This window comes from Pagrus major, chromosome 12, assembly GCF_040436345.1.
Source record: "Pagrus major chromosome 12, Pma_NU_1.0".
In the NCBI taxonomy this organism is placed as follows: domain Eukaryota; kingdom Metazoa; phylum Chordata; class Actinopteri; order Spariformes; family Sparidae; genus Pagrus; species Pagrus major.
The window spans coordinates 28,229,898-28,254,866 of NC_133226.1; the positions used below are offsets into that span (position 1 = coordinate 28,229,898).

General features: G+C 41.0%; 2 protein-coding genes across 2 annotated transcripts; both read right to left on the reverse strand.

Moving 5' to 3' along the window:
- Window positions 1-1,074: 1,074 nt before the first annotated feature.
- On the reverse strand, window positions 1,075-22,197 carry LOC141006174 (uncharacterized). The gene is made up of 3 exons (XM_073478315.1): window positions 20,633-22,197; window positions 1,883-3,475; window positions 1,075-1,507 (listed from the first exon to the last, which is right to left on the reverse strand). Exons 1-3 carry the CDS (start codon window positions 21,223-21,225, stop codon window positions 1,453-1,455), a joined length of 2,241 nt encoding a protein of 746 aa, XP_073334416.1. The 5' UTR covers window positions 21,226-22,197; the 3' UTR covers window positions 1,075-1,452.
- LOC141006178 (uncharacterized) lies at window positions 19,315-24,969 on the reverse strand. The gene is made up of 2 exons (XM_073478318.1): window positions 24,923-24,969; window positions 19,315-22,197 (listed from the first exon to the last, which is right to left on the reverse strand). Exons 1-2 carry the CDS (start codon window positions 24,931-24,933, stop codon window positions 21,345-21,347), a joined length of 864 nt encoding a protein of 287 aa, XP_073334419.1. The 5' UTR covers window positions 24,934-24,969; the 3' UTR covers window positions 19,315-21,344.

The following is a 24,969-nucleotide window of genomic DNA, read 5'->3' on the forward strand; positions in this document are numbered from 1 at the left end:
GGTTATTTCTAATTTTGTGAATGTAACATTGAGAGATTGTTGGTAATGAATACTCATCTCTGTGACTGACAGTCGGTCAGTGTGAAAGATTCATACAGATACAAACAACTCACCCAACAACCAGGAAGAAGTCTTTTATGGTTTATGTTGTTTTTCCACAGGATTATGAGGTGGTGGTGTTTGATAATGATAATAACCTGAACATTGGTCACTTTTTAGGTTCACAATTTACATTCACATGGTACGTTTATAAATGTGTTACACTAAACTTTCCAGCATCATAAAGTAGTTTGACTGTATTTCCAGCTGAAGCAGCATTAACATTAAAATGTATCAAAATGTACTTTACAGGTTAACACATGACAAAACTCACTGCCACGAGAAACTACCCTCAAACTAAGTAAAATACAAAACCCCAGTTCAGTTGTTTTCCAGTCTTTGTGATTTCTGTCATATTTCCATCAAATATAAAGTCAGCAGCTTCTGTGCTTTGTAGTGACCCTTATTAAAAATGTTGAAACACTGCGGCCCCTCGTTAGAAATGTGCCGGTCTGGGCAGCAACAGAGCAGCTGACATAATGCTAGACTAGCATTAGTAGTGCTATTGGTCCGTTGTACAAAAACTCTCAAGCGTTTCCAAAGTATAATTGAAAGGAGTCTCAACATTACGTGAGATGGAGGCCAAAGTCTCGTGTTTTCTGACTGAGGAAGCTCAAAAAAAGGGAAGTTCTTGTTTCACAGTTTGTGGGTTGGCAGAGACTCAAAATACCCAAATGTACGTACACAAGCACTAAAAAAAAAGTTTTTCATCATATGTCCCCTTTATGTGTATTCCAACACAGTTACTTATTACCTGTTTGATGTAGTCAGTAACCTAATCCAAGTATCCAAGCCACATCCTGAGACCAAAGGGGGATGTTGGCACCTACAGATGAAGTCGTTCATTGTTGATTTCAAAATGGACTCTTAACAGATGTTTGTTGAAGAAAGTTCAGCAGAAGATTCACCAGAGTGAAAAAGCTGCTGATGATCCAGTGAAGACACTCTGAACAAACTGATTTCATCGAGCACAGATTTTATTAACGATTCACTGAACACTGCATCAGTCAGGACATGACCTCATGTGGAATAACACAATATATTACAATCACTAAAAATATGGATCAACATGTTTCCACTGTGTCATCTGACATATTTTACAAGCATGAAGACACATGAAGGAACCAGAGAACCAATCAAATCAAAGTACAGTAAATCACTTGTGTCAACATCAGAATGAATCACAATCTTATTATAGCCCGAAAAAAACATTAGAAAATAATAAAATCCTTAAAGTCACAAAGTAACTAAAGGAAAATGAATGTATTTCTGGACAACTTGACCTGACTGTTTAGTTTGTGGTACAGGAGTCAGGGAGCTGTTACACTCAACATTAACCAGCAGGGGGCGGCCTCACTCCATTGAGAGCAGAGCTGTCAGCTGTGTCCCAGTTGTGTTCATAGCAGATCTAAATGTAAACACAGTGAAGGTTGTGTTCTGATGTGATGAGAAGCTGAGAGGAGAAAACAGGCTGAATGATGTAACTAACAGCACCAAATAAATCCTGACTCAGCGTTCACTGATGTGGATCAAAACATGACTCAGCACTGATGATCATCTGTACAGTGGAGTAACTGCTAAACAATCATTAGACCACAGAGGGCGCTGTCTCCACAAATTACACGTTTAACAAGTGATTACATTTTCATGTTCTGATATAGTTATGACATCAACACTTCACAGAAACAGAATTAAAAACCTTTTGTGATGTTGAATCATTTGAATCAACAGTGTAGAGTTTGTTTTCTACACATCTGTCTGCTCAGTCATCCTGTTCACCTACAGTTCTCCTTTAACAGATGTTGTTTGTTTGTCCCGCAGCGCTGCTCTGGTTCCTTCATCCACTCGACTCTTCATCTCTTCCAGTTTCTGGACCTTCTGTTTGTCTCCTTTCTCCTTCATCTTCTCAATCAGGAAGTCCAAGTGGACCAGAGTTGACAGTGAATCAACTTTCAGGGCGATCTTCTCCAGATTGACAACATGCTGGAAGGACTCCTCCAACATCTGATCTCTCTCTTTCTCAAGTTTTAACATTTTCTTCTTGAGATTATTCAAAAGACTCTCAAAGTCTGATTTCTTCTTTTCATACTTCTCTTTCACATCTTGTTTGGTCTTTTTAACTTTTCTTGTCTTGGTCACATAGATCCAGTCTTCTTTCACATGATCTGACACAGGACACTTCCCGGTACATGAAGTGCAGTGGCCATCTTTCATGACCTCACAGTACTTTGGATACCAGGCCAGTGTGCATCCAGGATGGTGACAGTTCTCCTTACAGACTGTACAGCAGGTAGCTCCTTTATTATTTAACCACAACCACCACCAATCCGACCCAGCACTGATATTTTCTTTCTCTTTGTAGACCTCATTAACTTCTACAGTGAACTTCTCATCATTCTCCATCTCTTCTTCATGTTTCTTCAGAGCTTCCTGGGTCTGTTGGATTTCTGTCTGTTTTAGTTCAGTCGACTGAATCTTCTCTTTCAGGTTTTGGATGCAGGCTGTCAGTCTGATTCGGGACTTCAGAACATCTTCGGTTGTCTTCAGCCTTTGTGGTCCAGTTTTTTCCAGGAAGTCTGTGAACTTCTTCAGACCTTTAATTGTATTTGTAAATCCATCTTGAAGCTCCTCTTCTGTGTCCTCTGTCCTGTCTTCTTGCTGGCAGTTATCAAACAGGAAGTGAACAGGCTGATTCTTTTCATCTTTGGCACATTTAATGTTTGCAGCCTCGAGAGCTTTCAGAGCCTTTTTATATGCCGTACCACCTGAGTGTGTGATGAGGGCAACGATGTTCTTCTCCATGTTTTTTCCAAACAGAGACACCACTGAATCAAAGACGTACATCAGTCGATCAGTCAGTCGATTCTCAGTTGCTTTCAGCACCAGACCCACTGCATTAATCTCATGAACTCCATCTGCTGAGCGGAACCAGTCTAATAATCTTTGGCTGATGATGACATCATGTTCAATCCCTCTGGTGTCTCCGTATCCAGGAGTATCGATGATGGTCAGAGAGTAGGGCAGAGTTTTACCTTCCAATCCAAAGATCTGGTACACGATCACATCTGATGTCTGACAGATAGATAGATTTCTCTTGTCCTCCTCTACAATCTGAAACCAGACCTCGTCCTCCCACTTCACTCCCATGGTGTAGTTGACCAGAGCGTTGACCAGAGTAGATTTTCCTGTTCCTGTTGCTCCCACAAGTAAGATGGTTCTGTTTGACTGGTTCACATCTTTTTCACCAAGAGTCATTCTTCTTAGAGATCCAATCTCCTCTGTCTTTGGTCTCAGGTGGTAGACAGCAGGAGATCCTGAACGGATAAGACGACTCTCGGAGATGATGTCCTCGTGTTTCATTGAGCCTTTTGTTTTCCTGTAGAAGAAGGAGATCATTGAAACATTTAATTTCATGTACAGACTTCAGCCTCCCCTCCTTCTACGTCTCAACATGTTATTTTATATTAATTGTGAAAAAGCTAAATCAAATGAAAAAACTAAATGAAACTTCTATTTACTGATTGGACTAGAACAAAATGTACCAGCTGTGTATTTAAAGTGTTCTGGTGTTGTAATGGACCTCTTCTGATTTTGAGAAGGTATTAAAACCACTCTGAAGTCAAACACATGTAATTCAAAGTGATTTACAGAATGTATTAAACAATAAACAGGGTTTACATCTTTAAACACTTAAATCAAATCAAACATTAGAAACTATTTGAAAATGGTTTCAGGTGAAAGTTGGTTCAAGTTTTAAAGGCAGAACTTTGCTTTAAGTTTCCACATTTAGCTTCATTAACAATAGAAACATGTAATAAATGGTTTTCTAGCATTCTGTGATGTAGCTGTTAGCACAGACGGATCAGTGGACCCGCCCATCTACAATACATGAAGTCTACCACTGTGCATTAACATCTTCAAGAGCTGAGCTGCTGAAACCTAAAGCCACATCTGAAGAACACAAAGAATAATCTTTACAACTGAATTCAATCACTGTCACCAGAAACTCCGGGACATCATCAACAGACGCTGACACATCCTAAGTGCAGAACCACCACAGGGTGAGATCACCACAGTCCCCCATCCTATCACTGCACCAAGCACCAACAACCAGAGACACACTTTTCTACACCTAAAACCTGATCACACTTGTCTTCGTCTACAAGGAAACTTCAGCCACTGCAACAACACAAGGGACACACAACTCTTCACCCATCCACACACTGGTGACACGTTTCCTATGAAACAATTCAAGAACTGCAACACAACATCAGTCATTACATGCTGTCAGAGAGAGAGAGCACTGAAACAACACATCTGTCAACACAAGCAGCCGTTAGTACAGGAAACATGGCAGATACCAGAACCAAACACTGTTCTGACACTTAGCAGGGCTCTGCAGACACTTTGCACTTCATTAGGCTTGAACATGTAACTCTTCCAGCCAGAGAGGAAACCTACTGAAACTCCTCTCACAGAGAAATGTCCTGGATTTAAAGACTTGTTTTTGTAATACCCTGGGCTCCCATGGATCATTGCTGTCTTCTGTTTTACAATCTCTTTATATCTGTACGTTTGTAAAATCGAAATCTTTTACATCTGATTTTTTTTTGATAATTATCTTCTGTGCCCTGTCGTCCTCCAGGTCACCACGGTGGAGAGGAGGTCGTGTGACTCGGGCTCCACCTGGCGATGCCTCCACCTGCTCAGTCGTCCTCTCGGATCCACACTCTTTACATAGATTTTATATAATTTACTTGAATCTGAATTCTGTCAATGAAATCTGTGAATGTGATTGTGTTGTTCTGTTCTGTACATGTCACATCTATTGCACCCTGGGAGAGAGATCCTCCTCTGTGGCTCCTCCTGAGGTTTCTTCCATCTGTTTTCCTGTTAAAAGGGTTTTTCCTCACCTGAATCGAGGGTCTAAGGACAAAGGATGTTGATCAATGTACAGACTGTAAAGTCCACTGAGGTGATGTGATTGTGACTTTGGGCTGTATAAATAAAACTGATTTGATTTGATGACAGACAGACTAAAGCGTTCAAAATGTGCATCTACCGAGGTCCAGCTGTGGTTCCAGTCAGTCTGAGTTGTTTTTACTGGATCTTTTAACTGGATAAAGGATTAGACACTGGACTTGGATCTTAGCCGGACTATAACTGTGGAGACTGCACCTTGCTTGTGTAGCAGTATGAAGTTGTGTGGTGGATTTTAGCTGGGTGGCTCTTCCCAGCCAATGGCAGTGAGAGAGCACCTTATAAAAGGCAGGCAGAAGGCACCTGGTTGTCCTCTTGCCTGACGGATCCTGGGTCACGTCACTTCCTGACGCCCTCCACTTCCGCATTCATTTGGTGGCAGAGGCTCGCGTGGGTGTTGCCGCATCTTAATGTGTGTGTGTGTGTGTGTGTGTGTGTTAGTTATTTTATTTTCTGTATGATTAGTTGCTCTTTATGGCATTTTCTGTTTCTTTTGTAATCATTGCTTTCACTGCAACCTGTAATTGTGACTCTTATGTTGGCTTTACGGTTATTTTGGTTGCAGGTAAATTTCATTGGTGCTAATATAGATTATGTTAATTCTATTTGATTTGCTATTGTGTTATTAGAGATCTTGTATAGTTAATTTCTTGATTTCTTATGTGCGTTTGGTGATGAGTTGTATCTAATTTCTTTTATTTCTCACTTGCTGTCCCCCCCCCTTCAGGTGCTGAGTCTAGGGTGGCGGATTGGTGTCCTGGTGGCGGTGTCCCTCCTTGTGTTAGCACTTTTTTTGGGTTGATTTTGTTTCACTTTCATTTACTTCACGTGTGGTGTTCCTGGGATCCCCCTTTGTTTTGGACCCATCTGCCCAGTAAGTCTCAGCCCTGATGGGCTCCCCTTGTTGCCCCAGTGAGTGACTTTTTAACATTTGAGTTTTAAAAATGTTGAATAACAATTAATAAATATTTGTTTTGTAATCAGAAATGCTGTCTGTCTCAATTGTAAAACGGACCTGAGTGCCTTCTTTGGTTTAAAAATAGTCCTTTAAAAAAGGGGTCCCTGGGTGAAACCCCCAGGGTGGCGTTGTTTGGCGTGAAAATTCATTCTTAATCAAAGTGCTGCCCAAAGCACAACCCTCTCACTCGCCACAATCGGCTTACTCTTGTTTAGTAAGGTCTGTTTTTAGCCAGTTGCTAACAGGCCCTTTAGACACTTTGATCGAGGCTGTTTGTCATTTCTGCCAGCCGACTTACTTACAGTCACAGAAGCACATTAGATGGTTGAAACAGGATCTAAGAAGCACGGACAACTTAATTATGGGCTTTTTGTCTGTAGCCACTGCTCAATCCATCCTCTCCATATTAAACACTGTGCTTGGTGAAGCCATTCTTCCCAGATCAGCTACGACTGGAGGTCAACAACCTTTTCAACTGATGCCATGGCCCTGAATGATGACATCCAGTCCTTGGGGCCGGATGGGGGAGGCATCTCCTGAGAAACGTGCATTTTTCAGAGATTCTGCTTTTGGTTCAGATTATTTGGCTTGTTTATTTTACTTTTAATCTCAATTATGACTTTTTACTGTTTTAATTGTGTGAAGCTGGGATTGGCTCCAGATTGGCCGAACGGTTGAATTGATTTTTTTGTATTTGGAAACCTGAGCCTCTAATTCCTGCTTCCTTTTCTCTCTGAGCTTTTCCTCTTTTACTTTCTGACATTTTCATCTGATCTCACTGTTGCTGATGCACATCTCTAGATTGTTAGAGCAACAGGGGGCAAGCATGGCCATTTTTCAAACAAATTTCCCAGCAAGCCTTTCTTTGTAACTTTTGGGAAGAAAACAATAACAATAGCCTAAGCCTATACATCATTTTTGTTTATTTGTCATAAAACTGTTTTCGTACATTCCCATAGCTGCTAGCTTGACAATAATGCCAGAGATTGATTCAAATGGGACATTTTAACCCGGCTAGTTGATGATAACGATCAGTAGAAAGGGGGAAAGTTGGGCTGGTGGGAGCGAAAGCATCTAGGTGGTTTTAATGTTGTGGCTGATGGTTGTTTACCTCCAGTAGTTTCTTTTACTCAGTTTAAAAGTTACTTGTGTTACTCACTCTGTTGCCATGATGATGCCTGGTTGAGAGGGCTCCACACAGTGAAGGTGACCCTGGTTTTGGTGTCTGGAAGAAAGAAATAAAAAGAGATGACCTTAACTGCATTTTAACATAGCATTAGCATTTTTCCACATCTAGTCATGAATACATTAACATGAAAAGGGGAGGTATCTGCAGCAAATGAACAATCACAGACATAGAGCAGAGCAGAGTATTTTATAAAGAAGAGCATATTCTGATATTAGAGGAAAGAAGAAGTTAAACACATAATCCAGAGTGAAACACAGTTACAGCTGACAAGAAATCATCGACTGTGTCAATGTGTAAATTAAGAGGCTTATTATATCCCTGCACCATCATGAGGACATGAGCAGATCTGACTGTGATCACATCTGTGTAATCCCTTACATTAGCAGCAAATGAACAATTAATATAATTTAACTTAAATTGTTACTTTCATATTATAGCAGGTTCAAGGCTTTAATGCTGTCATCACTGTGTAGGATGATGTCAGCATTCTTTCAATAAAGCAAAATAAAGTCTTCGTCAAGTGGCTCTTTGCTCCATTTCAAGCTTTCTGAAATCATCTACAATCCTGCACATTTTTAAAGTATCTCATCGTTCCTGCTGGAAGTGTTCTTACCTGCTGTCGGCTTCACAGAGCTGTGATGCTGAGGAGGAGCAGGGAGCAGTATTTATGTGAGCTGGGAGGGAGGATGCTCTGTGGTCACATGATTTCACAGAAACAGCCTCAGTTAGAAGAAGCTGCCTCTGCAGAGAGACTGCAGAGACTTAATGTGAGTTAACTTTCACTTTCACTTTCTGTTTCACAAACTTTCCCTGAAGTCAAGAGACAACACAGTCCTCAAACGCACCTTTCAATAACACTTCACAGTGCTTTACATTAAAGGCACTGCAAGAACATGAAGAGGATTTAGGAAGGATTTTTTTAAAGGCAAACAAATGACAATAGAGGATAAAATACATCGAATATAATATTGAACAGTTGAATAAAAAGTGCAAGATATGAATTAAAAGGCCCACTTTTAAAGGAACAGTTCACCCAGAAAGCAAAATTCAGTCATTATCTAAAACATCTTGAATGATCATGATCGGAGATCACTTAAACCTTTGGTGACATCAGCTGATAATAAATCAGCAGTAATCAGAGCTAAAGGCGATCTGACCAAGACTTCAGATATGAGAGTGTGTGACTGTTGCTTTGCCCGGTGTTTGATGCCTGCAGGAACAAAACAACTTGTTTAACTTGAGAGCTTTGGTTTATTCACCATATAGCTGAGGAAACAATGTTACACACACGGCTGCTTCTGAGGAAACTCGGTGCAGATACGAGTTATCCGACAACACACCTACGTAAGCTTTCACTTCTGTTGAGTACGGTGTCTCATACAGGTCGTCACAGTGGCTGATCTACAGCTGGGCAGTGTGTTGTTGAGATGCTACATGTTGCTATCGGATCCCAACTTCCATTAACTGACTGGTTTCCTGTCTGGTGTCACTCCGCCCACAAGAAAACCTGATAGCGGGCCAGCTTCGGGCCCCGTGCCCCACTTTGGGCAGCCCTGCTCTGAATGAAGCTCTGCAGGATTCCTCTTCAGTGCGTCTATGATGAGGGACCGAGCTTTGTTTCTGCACATGTGGCCCATAATTCAGCAGGAAACCATGGACCAGATCTATTTCTCACTTCTCGCTCACATTCTTACTTCACTTATATTTCAGTGCAGGACATGTGAAGGAGTTTACAGTGTGGTATTAGTACTTTTACTGCAGTAAAACATCTGAATACTTCCTAAACTTTGCACTTGACTCAGTTTTGATTGAATCACGTATTTTATGTTATAATTTTGAAGCTTTTTTCAAATCTAATCAGCTCGTTTCTTTGCTAACATCTACTGTCTGCAGATGAAGTGTGCACATACACCGCCTGAGGACCACTGTGTGGACATCAGCACCGTGTTTTCCGAGGAGCACTGTAACGCACCACGGATCTCCGCCGCTCCTGATCGCAGTGAACGTCACACATTTATTTCATCGTTATAAAGTGACGTGTTTGTCACATCTCACAGGACGAACGTTGAACAGTGTTGAACAGGACGAACATCACTTTTACATCTGCTTTGTGTTTGAATGACGACTTCCTGCTGATGTTTTCACTTCTTCTCTGCTTCCGGAAGCAGAAACACTCGCTGCTGCTGCTGCTGCTCTAAAATAATGTGTCGCCCTCTGGTGGTGCAAAGAAACATGACAACAGGAAACAACAAGGCAGGTCTCATTAAAACAGTTCATTTCTTTAATAAGCTGCTTTTTTAACAACACATCAGCTCATTTCAACAGAAAGAGACAAACATGATGAGTTCCTGAAATGAAGAAGACAAATAGATTAAAACATTTTATCAAAGTTAAAACAGTCAATTAAACTGAATTTATACTTTTCATACAAATCAAAATGAAATTCAAAGTGTTTTACAGCTGATCAATAAAATGGATTCAGACACTGATGCTCACCAAGACAGTTATAAAATATGGATAGTTAACATGATAAAAGATAAAGAAGAAAAGTGAATATAAGCAATAATAAATATAATAAAAATGAAATTATAAAACACTTGAAACGTTAAGAATGTTGATGAAATAAAATAAATAAAACTTAATAATGATATAGTCAACGTGGATAAAACAGAATAAATCGTTATATAAATATATAAATATAAAATAAGTATAAAAACTAAAACTATAAAAATTATAAGACACTGCATCCAGCTCGTCTCAGAATAAAAGATAAATTACAAAACAAAATATCAAATAAAAGTGAAATAATTGATTGTTAAAAATAAGTTTAAGCTGTTTCATTGTTTCCTAATAAAATGTCTTTTTCCTACAATTGTTAAATCTTTTGCCAGAAAAATCACGTTTACAAAATAAAGATTCAAAATAATTTTACTATAAAGAAAATGTACATCAAATAAAAAGTGTTTCAAGCGTCATAATTTAATCTGAGCTTTAATGTGACAGTTCAGTGTGAATCAGCAGCAGAGAAACGTTTCATGGTGAAAACAGCTCAATGTTCATGTTATTACAAAGTGATGATTCCTGATGAAAATATTGTGTAATATGAGAACCAGAGAAGAAAAAGACGGACTGACTGAAGGAAAAGTGATGAAAGTTACAGCATCATGTTCCTCTGAGCTTCCTGTTGTTGTTCTCAGCCGGACGATGGATCAAACTCACTCAGCTGTTTGTTCTCGCTGCTGCAACAACAAACTCCTCATCCCCTCACTTTGTGCCTCATTTAGTCACAATACTCGCTTTAATGGCTTTTAATGTTTTCTGTATTTAGTATTTGAAACCTTCTATTGATTCATTTAGTGAATAGTAGAGGTTCATAATCATGTAAAGATGACTATGCTTCTGTTTTGTACATCATGCCGCTGTACAAAACTGGAGACAAACACCACGTCACAGATTACAGGCCTGTTTCTCTGCTGCCTCAATTTTCCAAATCTGATAAAAACTCTTTGTTGACAGACGGAACAAATTCATCAAGAAATACGATTTACTAACTGACAGTCGATACGGATTCAGATCCAATAGATCAACATCTTCAGCAGCCACTGAACTTATTGAAGAAATCACAAGCTGCTTAGACCAAAAGAAATATGCAGCTGGGTATTTATTGATCTGAAGAAAGCATCGGATACAATCAATCATGACAGATGGATGAATAAAGTGGAGCGGTGTGGTATCATGACACTGAGTTGTGTATTTACGTATCCCTAGCCGTCGTGTAACCTCGCTAACCTCGCCGTCGTCGTTTGAAAGAACATCATCACCGAGAGTCTGGATGAGGTCATACACACTGTGTTCAATTACTGCAGTGCTGCTAACAAACTGCAGTTCAAGTACTGCACATCACGACAGTAAAAGAGCACCGGGGATTACTTTTTAACTTTTGGGATTGAAACGTGGATTTATCTTGGATTTTGCAAACTGCTGTGCTGCACTGAAGAGCCTGTGAGATTCAACCAACTAGCTTACCGGACACCCTACCACCTCACCGGGCCCAGTATTTGGGCCCGTGCCGGTAAGTCTCGCCTCCTCTCACCATCTAAACAGTCTGCTATATGTGCCTCTTCATCGCCGTGGACTCCATCTGGAGTCCTCGTGTGTAAGTCTTCACTGTAAACATTACACTAGCGACCCAGCTAGCCGCTAGGCAAACAAGCATAGGCTACTCCAAACACCGTTGCTGCCGGAGCTTTTTTCTCTCTTTTCTCAGCCACCATCTGCTCCACCCAAGAATGTCCCCACTCACCCCGGAGGATCATGAGCTGTCCTGCTTGAGGTCAGAGCTACGCTCCATTGCGACCCTCCTGGACGATGTCCTCCAGCGCCAATCCTCGCTCCTCACCCGGGTGGAAGCGCTGCAGCAGGATGGTCCCAGCCCGGCCAACGCTGTCCACCGCACATCGGATGCTCCTTCTTCCTCCTGGGCGACCGTTGTTAGGAAGGGGAGACCGGTCTCTCTCCCCTTGTTTTCCCCTGACATGGAAGAATGTGACGACGATCCCATCCCGTTGTCCAACTTCTTCACCCCACTGGAGAAGTTAGCTGAGCTACCGGCTACATGCTCACGCACTGCTCCGGAGCAATCAGTCCTGCCAAACTCCCGACACAGAAAGCGTCGCATCCCTCCAACTAGCCCACTGATGTCCCAGGGTAAACGTCCAAGGTGTTCATCCCCTTCATCGGTATCCTTCTCAGAAATCTGGCCTCCTCTCCCTGCCCCGCAGCCATCGTTTCCACGACCTAACGTGGGTCCGATCCCCTCGACGCTCAATGATGACGTCATCTGCGCAGGTGACTCTAATCCCTCTTCTACTGTTCCGGATTCCCCTGGCATCTCCCATCTGTCTCTGTCCTCTAAATTGTCGGTCTATGACAATGGCTGCAAGAATCAACCTCCTGAAATCCTCATAATTGGTGATTCTATCATCAGAAATGTGCATCTCCCAGGCTCCATCACTTACTGTCTCTCCGGTGGGATTACTACTGACTTCATAGAACTGATACCTGTCCTCATTGATCTCCATCCGTCTGTTCACACTGTTCTGTTGCACACCGGCACAAATGACGTCATGTCCAGACGCTCCTGCAAACTTTACCATGATCTTGAGTCACTGATTCACACTGTTGAAAGCCTCGGGAAAAGGTGTGTTCTCTCTGGCCCTATTCCCACCCTGCTCAAAAGCTCAGAGCGTTTTAGTCGACTTTTCAGTCTGCACACGTGGATGCAGAACTTCACCACTGCAACAGGCCTGGGTTTTATCAACAATTTTGACTATTTTTGGACTGAACGTGATCTCTTCAAATTGGATGGTTTACACTTGAACAGGAAAGGGTCTGAAAGATTAACAAGCAATTTTATTAACTTCATTGCTTTTAGCCTGAAATGATGCTTTTCCCAGCAAGACCCTGCCCTGCACACGTTGTCTTCCTGTCACAGCACTGTCTCTGATAGTGCGGGTCCTGCTGTCATCTTTAGTGTTTGCACTGTCTCTGCTTCTGGCCCCCTTACTCCACCTAGTTCTTTTGCAGCAGCAAAACCTGTAGCAGATGCTAATACCTCTTTTCCAATGTCAAATCCAACTCCTATCTGCTCTCATATCCCTATTAGAGTTACTGACAGGCGTTGCATCCTGTCAAAACGCTCTCACTGTCCTCATGGCAACAACCCTGATCCCAGTAGAGTTAATCGTTCCAACACTCGTGGGAGGGTCACATCTAACCTGATTAATATAAAAACAGTTCCTGTCCCTCCAGCTCTTCCCCCTGTCGACCTCAGTTGTGCTTTACTCAACATTAGGTCACTCTCCAGCAAGACATTTTATATTAATGATTTTATTACTCACTATGGTTTGCATTTATTTTTCCTCACTGAGTGTTGGCTTTCCTCCACTGCCAGTGCTGTTCTTATTGAGGCATCTCCCCCTGACTATAGCTTCTTATTCTCCGCTAGGAAAGACAAAACGGGTGGGGGACTTGCGGTTATCTTCTCTAATCAATTTCCCTGTACAGTATGTTCACTCGGTGATTTTACATCTTTTGAGTACCTGGCCATGCTTATTGGAAACCGCCAACATATCCTGGCATTACTCATTTATAGACCACCCAGGTTTAATCCCATTTTTTTAACAGAGTTCTCTGAATTTTTATCTACCGCTCTGATTAAATATGACAAAATAGTTCTGCTCGGTGACCTGAATTTTCACATTAATGATGTTTTGAATCCCAAAGCAACGGAATTTCTGGATCTTCTTTCGAGTCTCAACTTCATCCAACATGTCACTGGCCCCACTCATAATCTCGGTAATACTTTGGATCTAGTCTGTACAAAGGATATTACCGCTGGCCCCCCTTCTATTTTTCAGGTCCCGGTCTCGGATCACTCTTGTGTCTTTTTTAACCTTCTCACGCATACACAGACTATTCGCTCTGAATCTAACCCTCATTCTTTTCGTTTCATTAACAACCATATTAAGTCCCTTCTAGCGGATCATTTGCCCGATAAACTGGAGTCACTTTCCAACACGTCCATGTCTGTCAACAACCTTACAGATGGCCTAAACAGTGCACTGTCAGAAACGCTTGAGTCCTTTGCTCCTCTCAGAACTAGTAGAGGCACTCGAACTAAATCTGCACCTTGGTTCTCCGACCTCACTCGCTCTTTAAAACGGGCTTGTCGTAAACTTGAAGACAGATGGCGCACCTGTAAATCAGAGTCCTCCCGCCTCGCCTGGACTCTTAGCTTTAAACATTATAAACATGCACTTTCTGCTGCCAGATCTTCTTATTTCTCCAATTTGATCGAAACCAATAAGAACAATCATCGGGTCCTGTTTAATACTGTGGCCAGGCTTACACACTCTTCACCGGTTCTGAGCTCTCCTTTCACAGCTAATGATTTTCTAGTTTTTTTCACTGACAAAATCTCCCAATTAAGGAACAATATCATTAGCCAGCAGCTCTCTAGCACCGTGTCCAGCCAGTGCTCTGTGTCCTGGTCCACGAGCTCACTCTCTCAGTTCAAACCCATTTCTGCTGAGGCCTTGGCCTCAATGGTTGCCGCCTCAAAGCCAACAACGTGTTCACTAGATCCCATCCCTTCTGACCTCCTTAAGGAACTCCTTCCTATTCTGAATGCCCCTATACGTGCCATCTTGAACACTTCCCTCTCTGAGGGGTGTGTCCCCTTAACCTATAAATCTGCTATCATTAAACCACTCCTCAAGAAACCCAATAGCGATCCACTGGTTCTTGCCAATTATCGACCTGTCTCCACTCTCCCTTTCTTATCTAAAATACTTGAGAGAATTGTTGCTGATCAACTGACTGTCCACCTTTCTACCAATAATCTCTTTGACAATTTTCAGTCTGGTTTCTGCTCCTGCCACTCTACTGAGACTGCCCTAACTAGAGTAGTCAATGACCTACTTGTCACTGCTGACTCTGGCTCAGCCTCCGTACTTTTAATTCTTGACTTAAGTTCGGCCTTCGATACCGTAGATCATTGTGTGCTTCTACACCGACTGGAGCATTTCGTTGGTATTCACGGGCTGGCGCTCTCATGGTTCCAGTCCTACTTATCTAGTAGAACCCAATGTGTTAGTTTCAATAACTCTTTGTCAGAATGTTCTACAGTTACCGCTGGTGTGCCCCAGGGGTCTGTCCTGGGGCCTCTGCTGTTTTGCATTTACATGCTCCCTCTGGGTAGGATAATTGCCGAATATGGTATACAGTTCCATTTCTATGCTGATGACACACAGCTATACATCCCACTACAGCCTAATGACCCCTCTCAAATACAAAATCTGGAAACATGTGTAAGCCGAATCAAGATCTGGATGAGTCAAAACTTTCTCATGCTTAATACTGCTAAGACTGATTTGCTGGTGATTAAGCCTAATAACTACAAGTACTTCTCTGACAGTCTTTGTCTTAATATTGATGGTTGTTCAATCTCTGAAAGCACGCACATTAGAAACCTAGGTGTTATTTTTGATCCAACCCTGACTTTCCAGACTCACATCAAGGAAATCACCAGGACGGCTTTCTTTCACCTGCGCAACATTGCCAAAATCCGCCCTGCTCTGTCCCGGCGTAGCGCCGAGGTGGTTCTCCATGCCCTTGTGTCTTCCCGTTTAGATTACTGTAATGTCCTTTTTTCTGGCCTCCCCATCTGTACTACCAGGAGCCTTCAGCTTGTGCAAAATTCAGCCGCCAGACTTTTAACAAAAACAAGTAGGTTCTGTCACATAACTCCTGTCCTGGCATCACTACATTGGCTGCCCATTCAGGCTAGAGCCGATTTTAAAGTTCTTCTTTTAACTTATAAGGCTTTAAATGGACTTGCACCATCTTATTTAACTGAACTACTTTCTCCCTACATTCCGCCACGTCCTCTTCGTTCTCTTAGTTCAAATCTCCTTGTCATCCCACCAATCAATAAAAAGTCAGCTGGTGGCAGGGCCTTCGCCTACCGTGCTCCTTTTCTATGGAATGGCCTCCCACTAGGTATCAAAGAAGCTACATCCACTGCAATTTTTAAGTCCCGTCTTAAAACACACCTTTTTACTCAATATTTTGGTTTAAACTAATTTTTAACTGTTTTATCATTTTCCTTTGGTGTTTTAATATTGTTTTATTGTCTGTTATTATTGTACTTGATTTTATTGTAAAGTGTATTGAGACCATGTACCATGGTGATTTTGCACTCTAAACAATAAATTGATTGATTGATTGATAAACAAATGTAGGGAGGACAAAGCAGGACCAACAGGCGGACATTCGCCTTTTTTTCAGACAGTAAGCAACTAGACGCCTAAAAAGTAGTGCTATGGTCAAAATGAGCGCGCTAATTTCTGAATGAATGCGAAACAATTATCGCGTTTAAATGGCTCAGTATTAAAGCTAGAATGAAGATACAGATATCATAGAAACTAGAATATATAAGGCATCCATTGGTACCAACCATGGCATGATAGCTTGTCGGAAAATGGGCTGAATAATGCTCCAAAGTTAGGCTAAATTCCTCCGCGTGTGTGTGTGTGTGTGTGTCTTAAACAGGCTTGGTAAGGTTAAAGCAAATAACACTAGCAGCAATAAAAGCAGAATATTCAATGCATCAAATTAAAATGATCATTAGGGTCAGTCATTGTTCCTCTGGTACAATAATGGTATGTGGTCACAATGCAGGCAGCACAGAGAGACAGAGAGAGGGACAGTCACAGGCATGATGGAGGGAGAGGACACACAGAGACCATCGATATGAAACTTCACTATCGTGATAGACTTTTCAGCCATATCACCCAGGCCTAACTCAGGCTGCTCTTGTTTATGTGTTTTGTTGCCTGATACACAATTAAAACCAAGATTTAACATTTAATTCTAATTTCATCTATGATTTCATTCACATTAAACTTTTCAGTATAAATTTGCAGACATTTATTTTGAGACAAATCAACAAAATGTAAATTCACTTTGACTTACTTAAAAGTCCATAGCACATTTTCGTTGTTTCAATCACAATATTTACACCAACATGCTTTAGGTATGTAATTTTTCCTCATTGAAAGCCATCCTATTTGCTGCTGTGTCAGAGAAATCGCAGACTATTCTTTAAATGTGAATTCAAATGGTCAATGAATTCCTCAAAACTATGTTCTACATGAGCAAATCTTCATATATTAATATATGAAGATTGTGAATTGTGGGAAATGTACTTAAAAAAATAATATCCAGGGAAGGGCTCAAGTTTGGACCCTCCAATATCTATACCATGGTTATTCCCTTGCTTGTAAATGACCGTAAATAGGCATTGATTTGTGCTTTTCTGATAGTAGATTGTTTAAACACACACGCACACACACACACACACACACATTACGCAGTTTTCTGCATTTACGACTAAATCAAAATGCCTCCATACTGTGGATGTCCCTGCGTGGTTTTCGGTAGTTTTAAACTTCCCAGATGACAGATGTTGTTTGGCATCCTCCATGTTTTATCTAGGCTAGTAACGTAACGTTAAGTTACAACTACTAAAGTCTGCCAGAAAAGTACCGGCGGGACCCCCACCTCAAAGTTCAGGCAGAACAGCCAATGTGTGTGTGTGTGTGTGTGTGTGTGTGTGTGTGTGTGTGTGTGTGTGTGTGTGTGTGAGAGAGAGCACACTGATATATCTGATACTACACTGCCACCTTGAGGACAGGAGGTGTCACAGTATTATCAGCTTCCTGTAGTTAAAGTATCAACAGTAAAAGTACACAAGTAGAATCAGCTTCAAGCAGTAAAAGTGTCAGTAGTTAAAACACAGTAGTACAGTCAGCTTCATGCAGTGAAAGTACGTTATGCAGTAAAAGGACACATTATGCAGTATAGTGTGTGTCTGTGACTGATTCTATGTGACATCCTCAGATCGTTCAGACTGAAGCGTCGCTGTCGGAGCAGTACGTACGTATATTTCCTATAGAAACATCAGTGCAGTAGAACGTCCTTGTTATTAGAAATGTACTCTGTGTGCTTCTTCATTAAAAGTGTGTATTGATGAAGGTAATCAGCTGTTTGGATCTTAATGAGGAGAACGTGTGACTGATTGTGTGTGATGTGGTTCTGCATCTCAATCAGTGAAAAAATGACTTGAGTTTGGTGTGTCAGGTTGCTTCATAAGCCCAACACTCAGAGGTAAATGGACTCTGCAGAGACATTATATAGTCTCTGTGTGAGTTAAGATCATTTTCAATATCATTTACAGTCACACATCACTTTCATAAGTTACAACCTTCTCCTGCTTGGCTCATCAGCCAAGGAACCACCAGCACCTTTTCTTCAAAGAAATGTAACGTTGAAGTAGATGGCATACAGCATAGCATAGCACGGCTAAGCACAGGACTGTTTAACTCTGGTTGGTGTAATGCACGTGTTCAATCTGCTTGTTTGTTCACTGTTTGCGAATGATTATCAATCATTAATTATCATTGATAGCCAAATTTCATCCAAATTCCCAATTAATGTTGCATGAAGCACTACACATGGTGCCCCGTGCGAGACAATGTACTGTTGGCAATCATTCATAATTGTGCAATTTTAATTTCAGCTTAATTTGGCCAGTTGTGAAATTTAAGATTCACATCTTGAACTCTTTAGCCAAAAGTCTTACTACATCTACAAAAGTGCTTACTACTAACGTACATTTAACTCCACTAGTCTACTACAGGTGTGGACGTTGGTTTGTAATTACAAATAGTTGCAGTGTGGTGAGAATTGATTTATCAATCAAATTTGTAACCCATTTGATTAACCAAAATCTTTTAGGTTATTAACTGCCACTTTGACCCATTTGCTATTGCTGCTATCGATTCAAGTTGAAAGTGCTCTGTGGAAATTGTATAATGTATAATGCAGTGACAGAAGAAGCTGTTCAGTAAATATAGAAATAAAACTGTATTTAATGAGTTTAAAGGTTCATTGTTGACACTGGAAATATAGTTTTCTGTCAAACATTTTTTACAAAAAAAATACATATCAAAAATATTTATCAGTATCAGGTCTCTGTTTTCTTTCTTATAATTCAGCAATTTATACTGTCCAGGTTTTTTTTGTTGTTTACAAACATTATTACAAAAAGCAAAAAAAATGTTTTTTTATGATTTATTGATATGACACCAAACTTACCCCCTTGTGTATGAACCAACATGTTTAAAAGGTCAAATGTTGTTATGTTAACCACTGTTAACCTGTCTCTGCTGTGTTGCCAGGTTTGTGTGTTTTTCAGTAAAAAGTGGACTAGTTTAGTTCAGTAGAGTCTCATCAGTCCACACAGCAGAGTCCCTTCAGTAATGCAGTGTTGGCTCCCTCTGGTGGTCACTACAGAAAGCATCTCTAATGAAACCTCAGTTATAACGGTGCTGTGTGAATCTGTCAGACTCAAAGTGTTTCAGTAACAAAGACAAACAGACGTTTACTGAAGAAAGTTCAGCAGAAGATTCACCAGAGTCAAAAAGCTGCTGATGATCCAGTGAAGACACTCTGAACAAACTGATTTCATCGAGCACAGATTTTATTAATGATTCACTGAACACTGCATCAGTCAGGACATGACTTCATGTGGAATAACACAACATATTACAATCACTAAAAACATGGATCAACATGTTTCCACGTGGACTGTGTCATCTGACAGATTTTACAAGCATGAAGACACATGAAGGAACCAGAGAACCAATCAAATCAAAGTACAGTAGATCACATGACTCTTCAAAAACACTCAGGACTCAGAGTCCTCTGTACAGTGATGAACATCACAACATCATGTTTAACTGCTTTATATGAGCATAAGTATGTCAGTGATGTGTTACTGAGACTTGTGTCAACATCAGAGTCACATCAGAATAAATCACATAAAAACACATTAGATAAACCTTCAAAACATTCAGTTCACACAAAGAAACCAAAGACAATGTTGTGAAAAAGAAATAATCACTTCTTATAGTACAGATGGATCAATATTCAGATTCTCAGTTCATCTTTATTATCTTATTACAAACCAGAGCCTCCATCAGCATCACAGAGATATGAGTGAGGAGAGGCCGTCTCTCCTCAGTTCTTACAGCACTTTGAGATAACACACATTAACTGCAGCCAACAACAGGATGCAAATGACTTCACTCAAGCTGTTATTGACCTTTCTCTACTTGGTCGTTACAGGTTCTCGTCTAAAGGCACTTTGTTCTTCTCTCATCCAAATGTCACAAAGTGTCAAACATCCACCAGCTGCACCTTGACCTCCTCCACACATACATCCCGCTGTTATTAACAGTCACAACACACAGAAAGAGGTTTAACCCCTCCAGGCTGAACTCCTTTATAATGACTTTACTTCTATTTAGTTTCACAACAACTTCAACATTATAATATCATGGTGGATATGTAAGACACATCTATTCATACCAGCAAGAGAATAAATATGTGAGCAAGAGCCTGATTATATTGGAGAAAAACATGATTATAACAGCAATGTCCAGCACAAATAATGTATTTTTCTCCAACAGGATGTGACTTTGTGTTAAATGAGTGATATAGAGGAGGGAGCTGTTGTATTCAACATGAAACACCAGGGGGCGTCCTCACTCCATTTAATGCAGAGCTGTTAGCTGTGGTGATCACATTTCAATGTTGTGATGTAGTTATCACATCAACACTTTATAGAAACACACTGAACAACATTTTGTGATGTTTCAACATTTGTATCAACAGTGTGAAGCTGTTTTCTACACAGTCTGCTCTCTGTCATGGTCTTCACTCACTTCATTGCTCCTGTAACTGCTTTAGTAAATGATGTTAGTTTATTAAAGCCGTACCACAGTACTGCTCTAAATCCTTTATCCTCCTCCACTCGACGTTTCATCTCTTCCAGTTTCTGGACCTTCTCTGTGTCTCCTTTCGTCTTCATCTTCTCAATCAGGAAGTCCAAGTGGACATGAGTGGACACTGAATCAACTTTCAGGGCGATCTTCCCCAGATTGACAACATGCTGGAAGGACTCCTCCAACATCTGATCTCTCGCTTTCTCAAGTTTTAACATTTTCTTCTTGAGATTATTCAAAAGACTCTCAAAGTCTGATTTCTCCTTTTCATACTTCTCTTTCAAATCTCGTAGGGTCTTTTTAACTTTTCTTGTCTTGGTCACATAGATCCAGTCTTCTTTCACATGATCTGACACAGGACACTTCCCAGTACATGAAGTGCAGCTGCCACCTTTCATGACCTCACAGTACTTTGGATACCAGGCCAGTGTGCATCCAGGATAGTGACAGTTCTCCTCACAGACTTTACAGCAGGTAGCTCCTTCATAATTTAACCACAACCACCACCACCTCCTCCCAGCACTGATAGTTTCTTTGTCTCTGTAGACCTCATCAACTTCTACAGTGAACGTCTCATCATTCTCCATCTCTTCTTCATGTTTCTTCAGAGCTTCCTGGGTCTGCTGGATTTCTGTCTGTTGTAGTTCAGTCGACTGAATCTTCTCTTTCAGGTTTTGGATGCAGGTTGTCAGTCTGACTCGCTCATTCAGAACTTCCACAGTTGTTTCATCTGTTGTGGTTTAGTTTTTTCCACAAAGTCTGTGAACTTCTTCAGACCTTTAGTTGTTTTTGTAAATGCGTCTTGAAGCTCTTCTTCTGGGTCCTCTGTCCTGTCTTCTTGCTGACTGTTATCAAACAGGAAGTGAACAGGCTGATTATTTCCATCTTTGGCACATTTAATGTTTGCAGCCTCGAGAGCTTTCAGAGTGTTTTTATATCTTGTACCACTCGAGTGTGTGATGAGGGCAACGATGTTCTCCTCCATGTCTTTTCCAAACAGAGACGCCACTGAATTAAAGACGTACACCAGTCGATCAGTCAGTCGATTCTCAGTTGCTTTCAGCACCAGACCCACTGCATTAATCTCATGAACTCCATCATCTGAGCAGAACCAGTCTAATAATCTTTGACTGATGATGACATCATGTTCAATCCCTCTGGGGTCTCCATATCCAGGAGTATCGATGATGGTCAGAGAGTAGGGCAGAGTTTTACCTTCAAATTCAAAGATCTGGTACACGATCACATCTGATGTCTGACTCTCTGATTGGTTTCTCTCCTCCTCCTCTACAATCTGAAACCAGACATCGTCCTCCCACTTCACTCCCATGGTGTAGTTGACCAGAGCGTTGATCAGAGTAGATTTTCCTGTTCCTGTTGCTCCCACAAGTAAGATGGTTCTGTTTGACTGGTACACATCTTTTTCACCAAGAGTCACTCTTCTTAGAGATCCAATCTCCTCTGTCTTTGGTCTCAGCTGGTAGACAGCAGGAGATCCTGAACGGACAAGAAGACTCTTGGAGATGATGTCCTCGTGTTTCATTGAGCCTTTTGTTTTCCTGTAGAAGAAGGAGATCATTGAAACATTTAATTTCATGTACAGACTTCAGCCTCCCCTCCTTCTACGTCTCAACATGTTATTTTATATTAATTGTGAAAAAGCTAAATCAAATGAAAAAACTAAATAAAACTTCTATTTACTGATTGGACCAGAACAAAATGTCCCAGCTGTGTATTTAGTGTTCTGGTGTTGGACCTCTTCTGATTTTGAGAAGGTATTAAAACCACTCTGAAGTCAAACACATGTAATTCAAAGTGATTTACAGAATGTATTAAACAATAAACAGGGTTTACATCTTTAAACACTTAAATCAAATCAAACATTAGAAACTATTTGAAAATGGTTTCAGGTGAAAGTTGGTTCAAGTTTTAAAGGCAGAACTTTGCTTTAAGTTTCCACATTTAGCTTCATTAACAATAGAAACATGTAATAAATGGTTTTCCAGCATTCTGTGATGTAGCTGTTAGCACAGACGGATCAGTGGACCCGCCCATCTACAATACATGAAGTCTACCACTGTGCATTAACATCTTCAAGAGCTGAGCTGCTGAAACCTAAAGCCAAATCTGAAGAACACAAAGAATAATCTTTACAACTGAATTCAATCACTGTCACCAGAAACTCCGGGACATCATCAACAGACGCTGACACATCCTAAGTGCAGAACCATCACAGGGTGAGATCACCACAGTCCCCCATCCTATCACTGCAACAAGCACCAACAACCAGAGACACACTTTTCTACACCTAAAACCTGATCACACTTGTCTTCATCTACAAGGAAACTTCAGCCACTGCAACAACACAAGGGACACACAACTCTTTACCCATCCACACACTGGTGACACGTTTCCTATGAAACAATTCAAGAACTGCAACACAACATCAGTCATTACATGCTGCCAGAGAGAGAGAGCACTGAAACGACACATCTGTCAACACAAGCAGCCATTAGTACAGGAAACATGGCAGATACCAGAACCAAACACTGTTCTGACACTTAGCAGGGCTCTGCAGACACTTTGCACTTCATTAGGCTTGAACATGTAACTCTTCCAGCCAGAGAGGAAACCTACTGAAACTCCTCTCACAGAGAAATGTCCTGGATTTAAAGACTTGTTTTTGTAATACCCTGGGCTCCCATGGATCATTGCTGTCTTCTGTTTTACCATCTCTTTATATCTGTACATTTGTAAAATCTAAATCTTCATACATTCTGGTGTTTTTAGCTAATTATCTTGTGTGTCCTCCTCCAGGTCACCACGGTGGAGAGGAGGTCGTGTGACTCCACCTGCTCAGTCATCCTCTTGGATCCACACTCTTTACATAGATTTTATATAATTTACTTGAATCTGAATTCTGTCAATGAAATCTGTGAATGTGATTGTGTTGTTCTGTTCTGTACATGTCACATCTATTGCACCCTGGGAGAGAGATCCTCCTCTGTGGCTCCTCCTGAGGTTTTTCTTGTTAAAAGGGTTTTTCCTCACCTGAATCGAGGGTCTAAGGACAAAGGATGTTGATCACTGTACAGACTGTAAAGTCCACTGAGGTGATGTGATTGTGATTTTGGGCTGTATAAATAAAACTGATTTGATTTGATGACAGACAGACTAAAGCGTTCAAAATGTGCATCTACCGAGGTCCAGCTGTGGTTCCAGTCAGTCTGAGTTGTTTTTACTGGATCTTTTAACTGGATAAAGGATTAGACACTGGACTTGGATCTTAGCCGGACTATAACTGTGGAGACTGCACCTTGCTTGGCTTACTCTTGTTTAGTAAGGTCTGTTTTTAGCCAGTTGCTAACAGGCCCTTTAGACACTTTGATCGAGGCTGTTTGTCATTTCTGCCAGCCGGCTTACTTACAGTCACAGAAGCACATTAGATGGTTGAAACAGGATCTAAGAAGCACGGACAACTTAATTATGGGCTTTTTGTCTGTAGCCACTGCTCAATCCATCCTCTCCATATTAAACACTGTGCTTGGTGAAGCCATTCTTCCCAGATCAGCTACGACTGGAGGTCAACAACCTTTTCAACTGATGCCATGGCCCTGAATGATGACATCCAGTCCTTGGGGCCGGATGGGGGAGGCATCTCCTGAGAAACGTGCATTTTTCAGAGATTCTGCTTTTGGTTCAGATTATTTGGCTTGTTTATTTTACTTTTAATCTCAATTATGACTTTTTACTGTTTTTATTGTGTGAAGCTGGGATTGGCTCCAGATTGGCCGAACCGTTGAATTGATTTTTTTGTATTTGGAAACCTGAGCCTCTAATTCCTGCTTCCTTTTCTCTCTGAGCTTTTCAGCTCCTCCTTTACTTTCTGACATTTTCATCTGATCTCACTGTTGCTGATGCACGTCTCTAGGTTGTTAGAGCAACAGGGGGCAAGCATGGCCATTTTTCAAACAAATTTCCCAGCAAGCCTTTCTTTGTAACTTTTGGGAATATAACAATAGCCTAAGCCTATACATCATTTTTGTTTATTTGTAATAAAACTGTTTTCGTACATTCCCATAGCTGCTAGCTTGACAATAATGCCAGAGATTGATTCAAATGGGACATTTTAACCCGGCTAGTTGATGATAACGATCAGTAGAAAGGGGGAAAGTTGGGCTGGTGGGAGCGAAAGCATCTAGGTGGTTTTAATGTTGTGGCTGATGGTTGTTTACCTCCAGTAGTTTCTTTTACTTCAGTTTAAAAGTTACTTGTGTTACTCACTCTGTTGCCATGATGATGCCTGGTTGAGAGGGCTCCACACAGTGAAG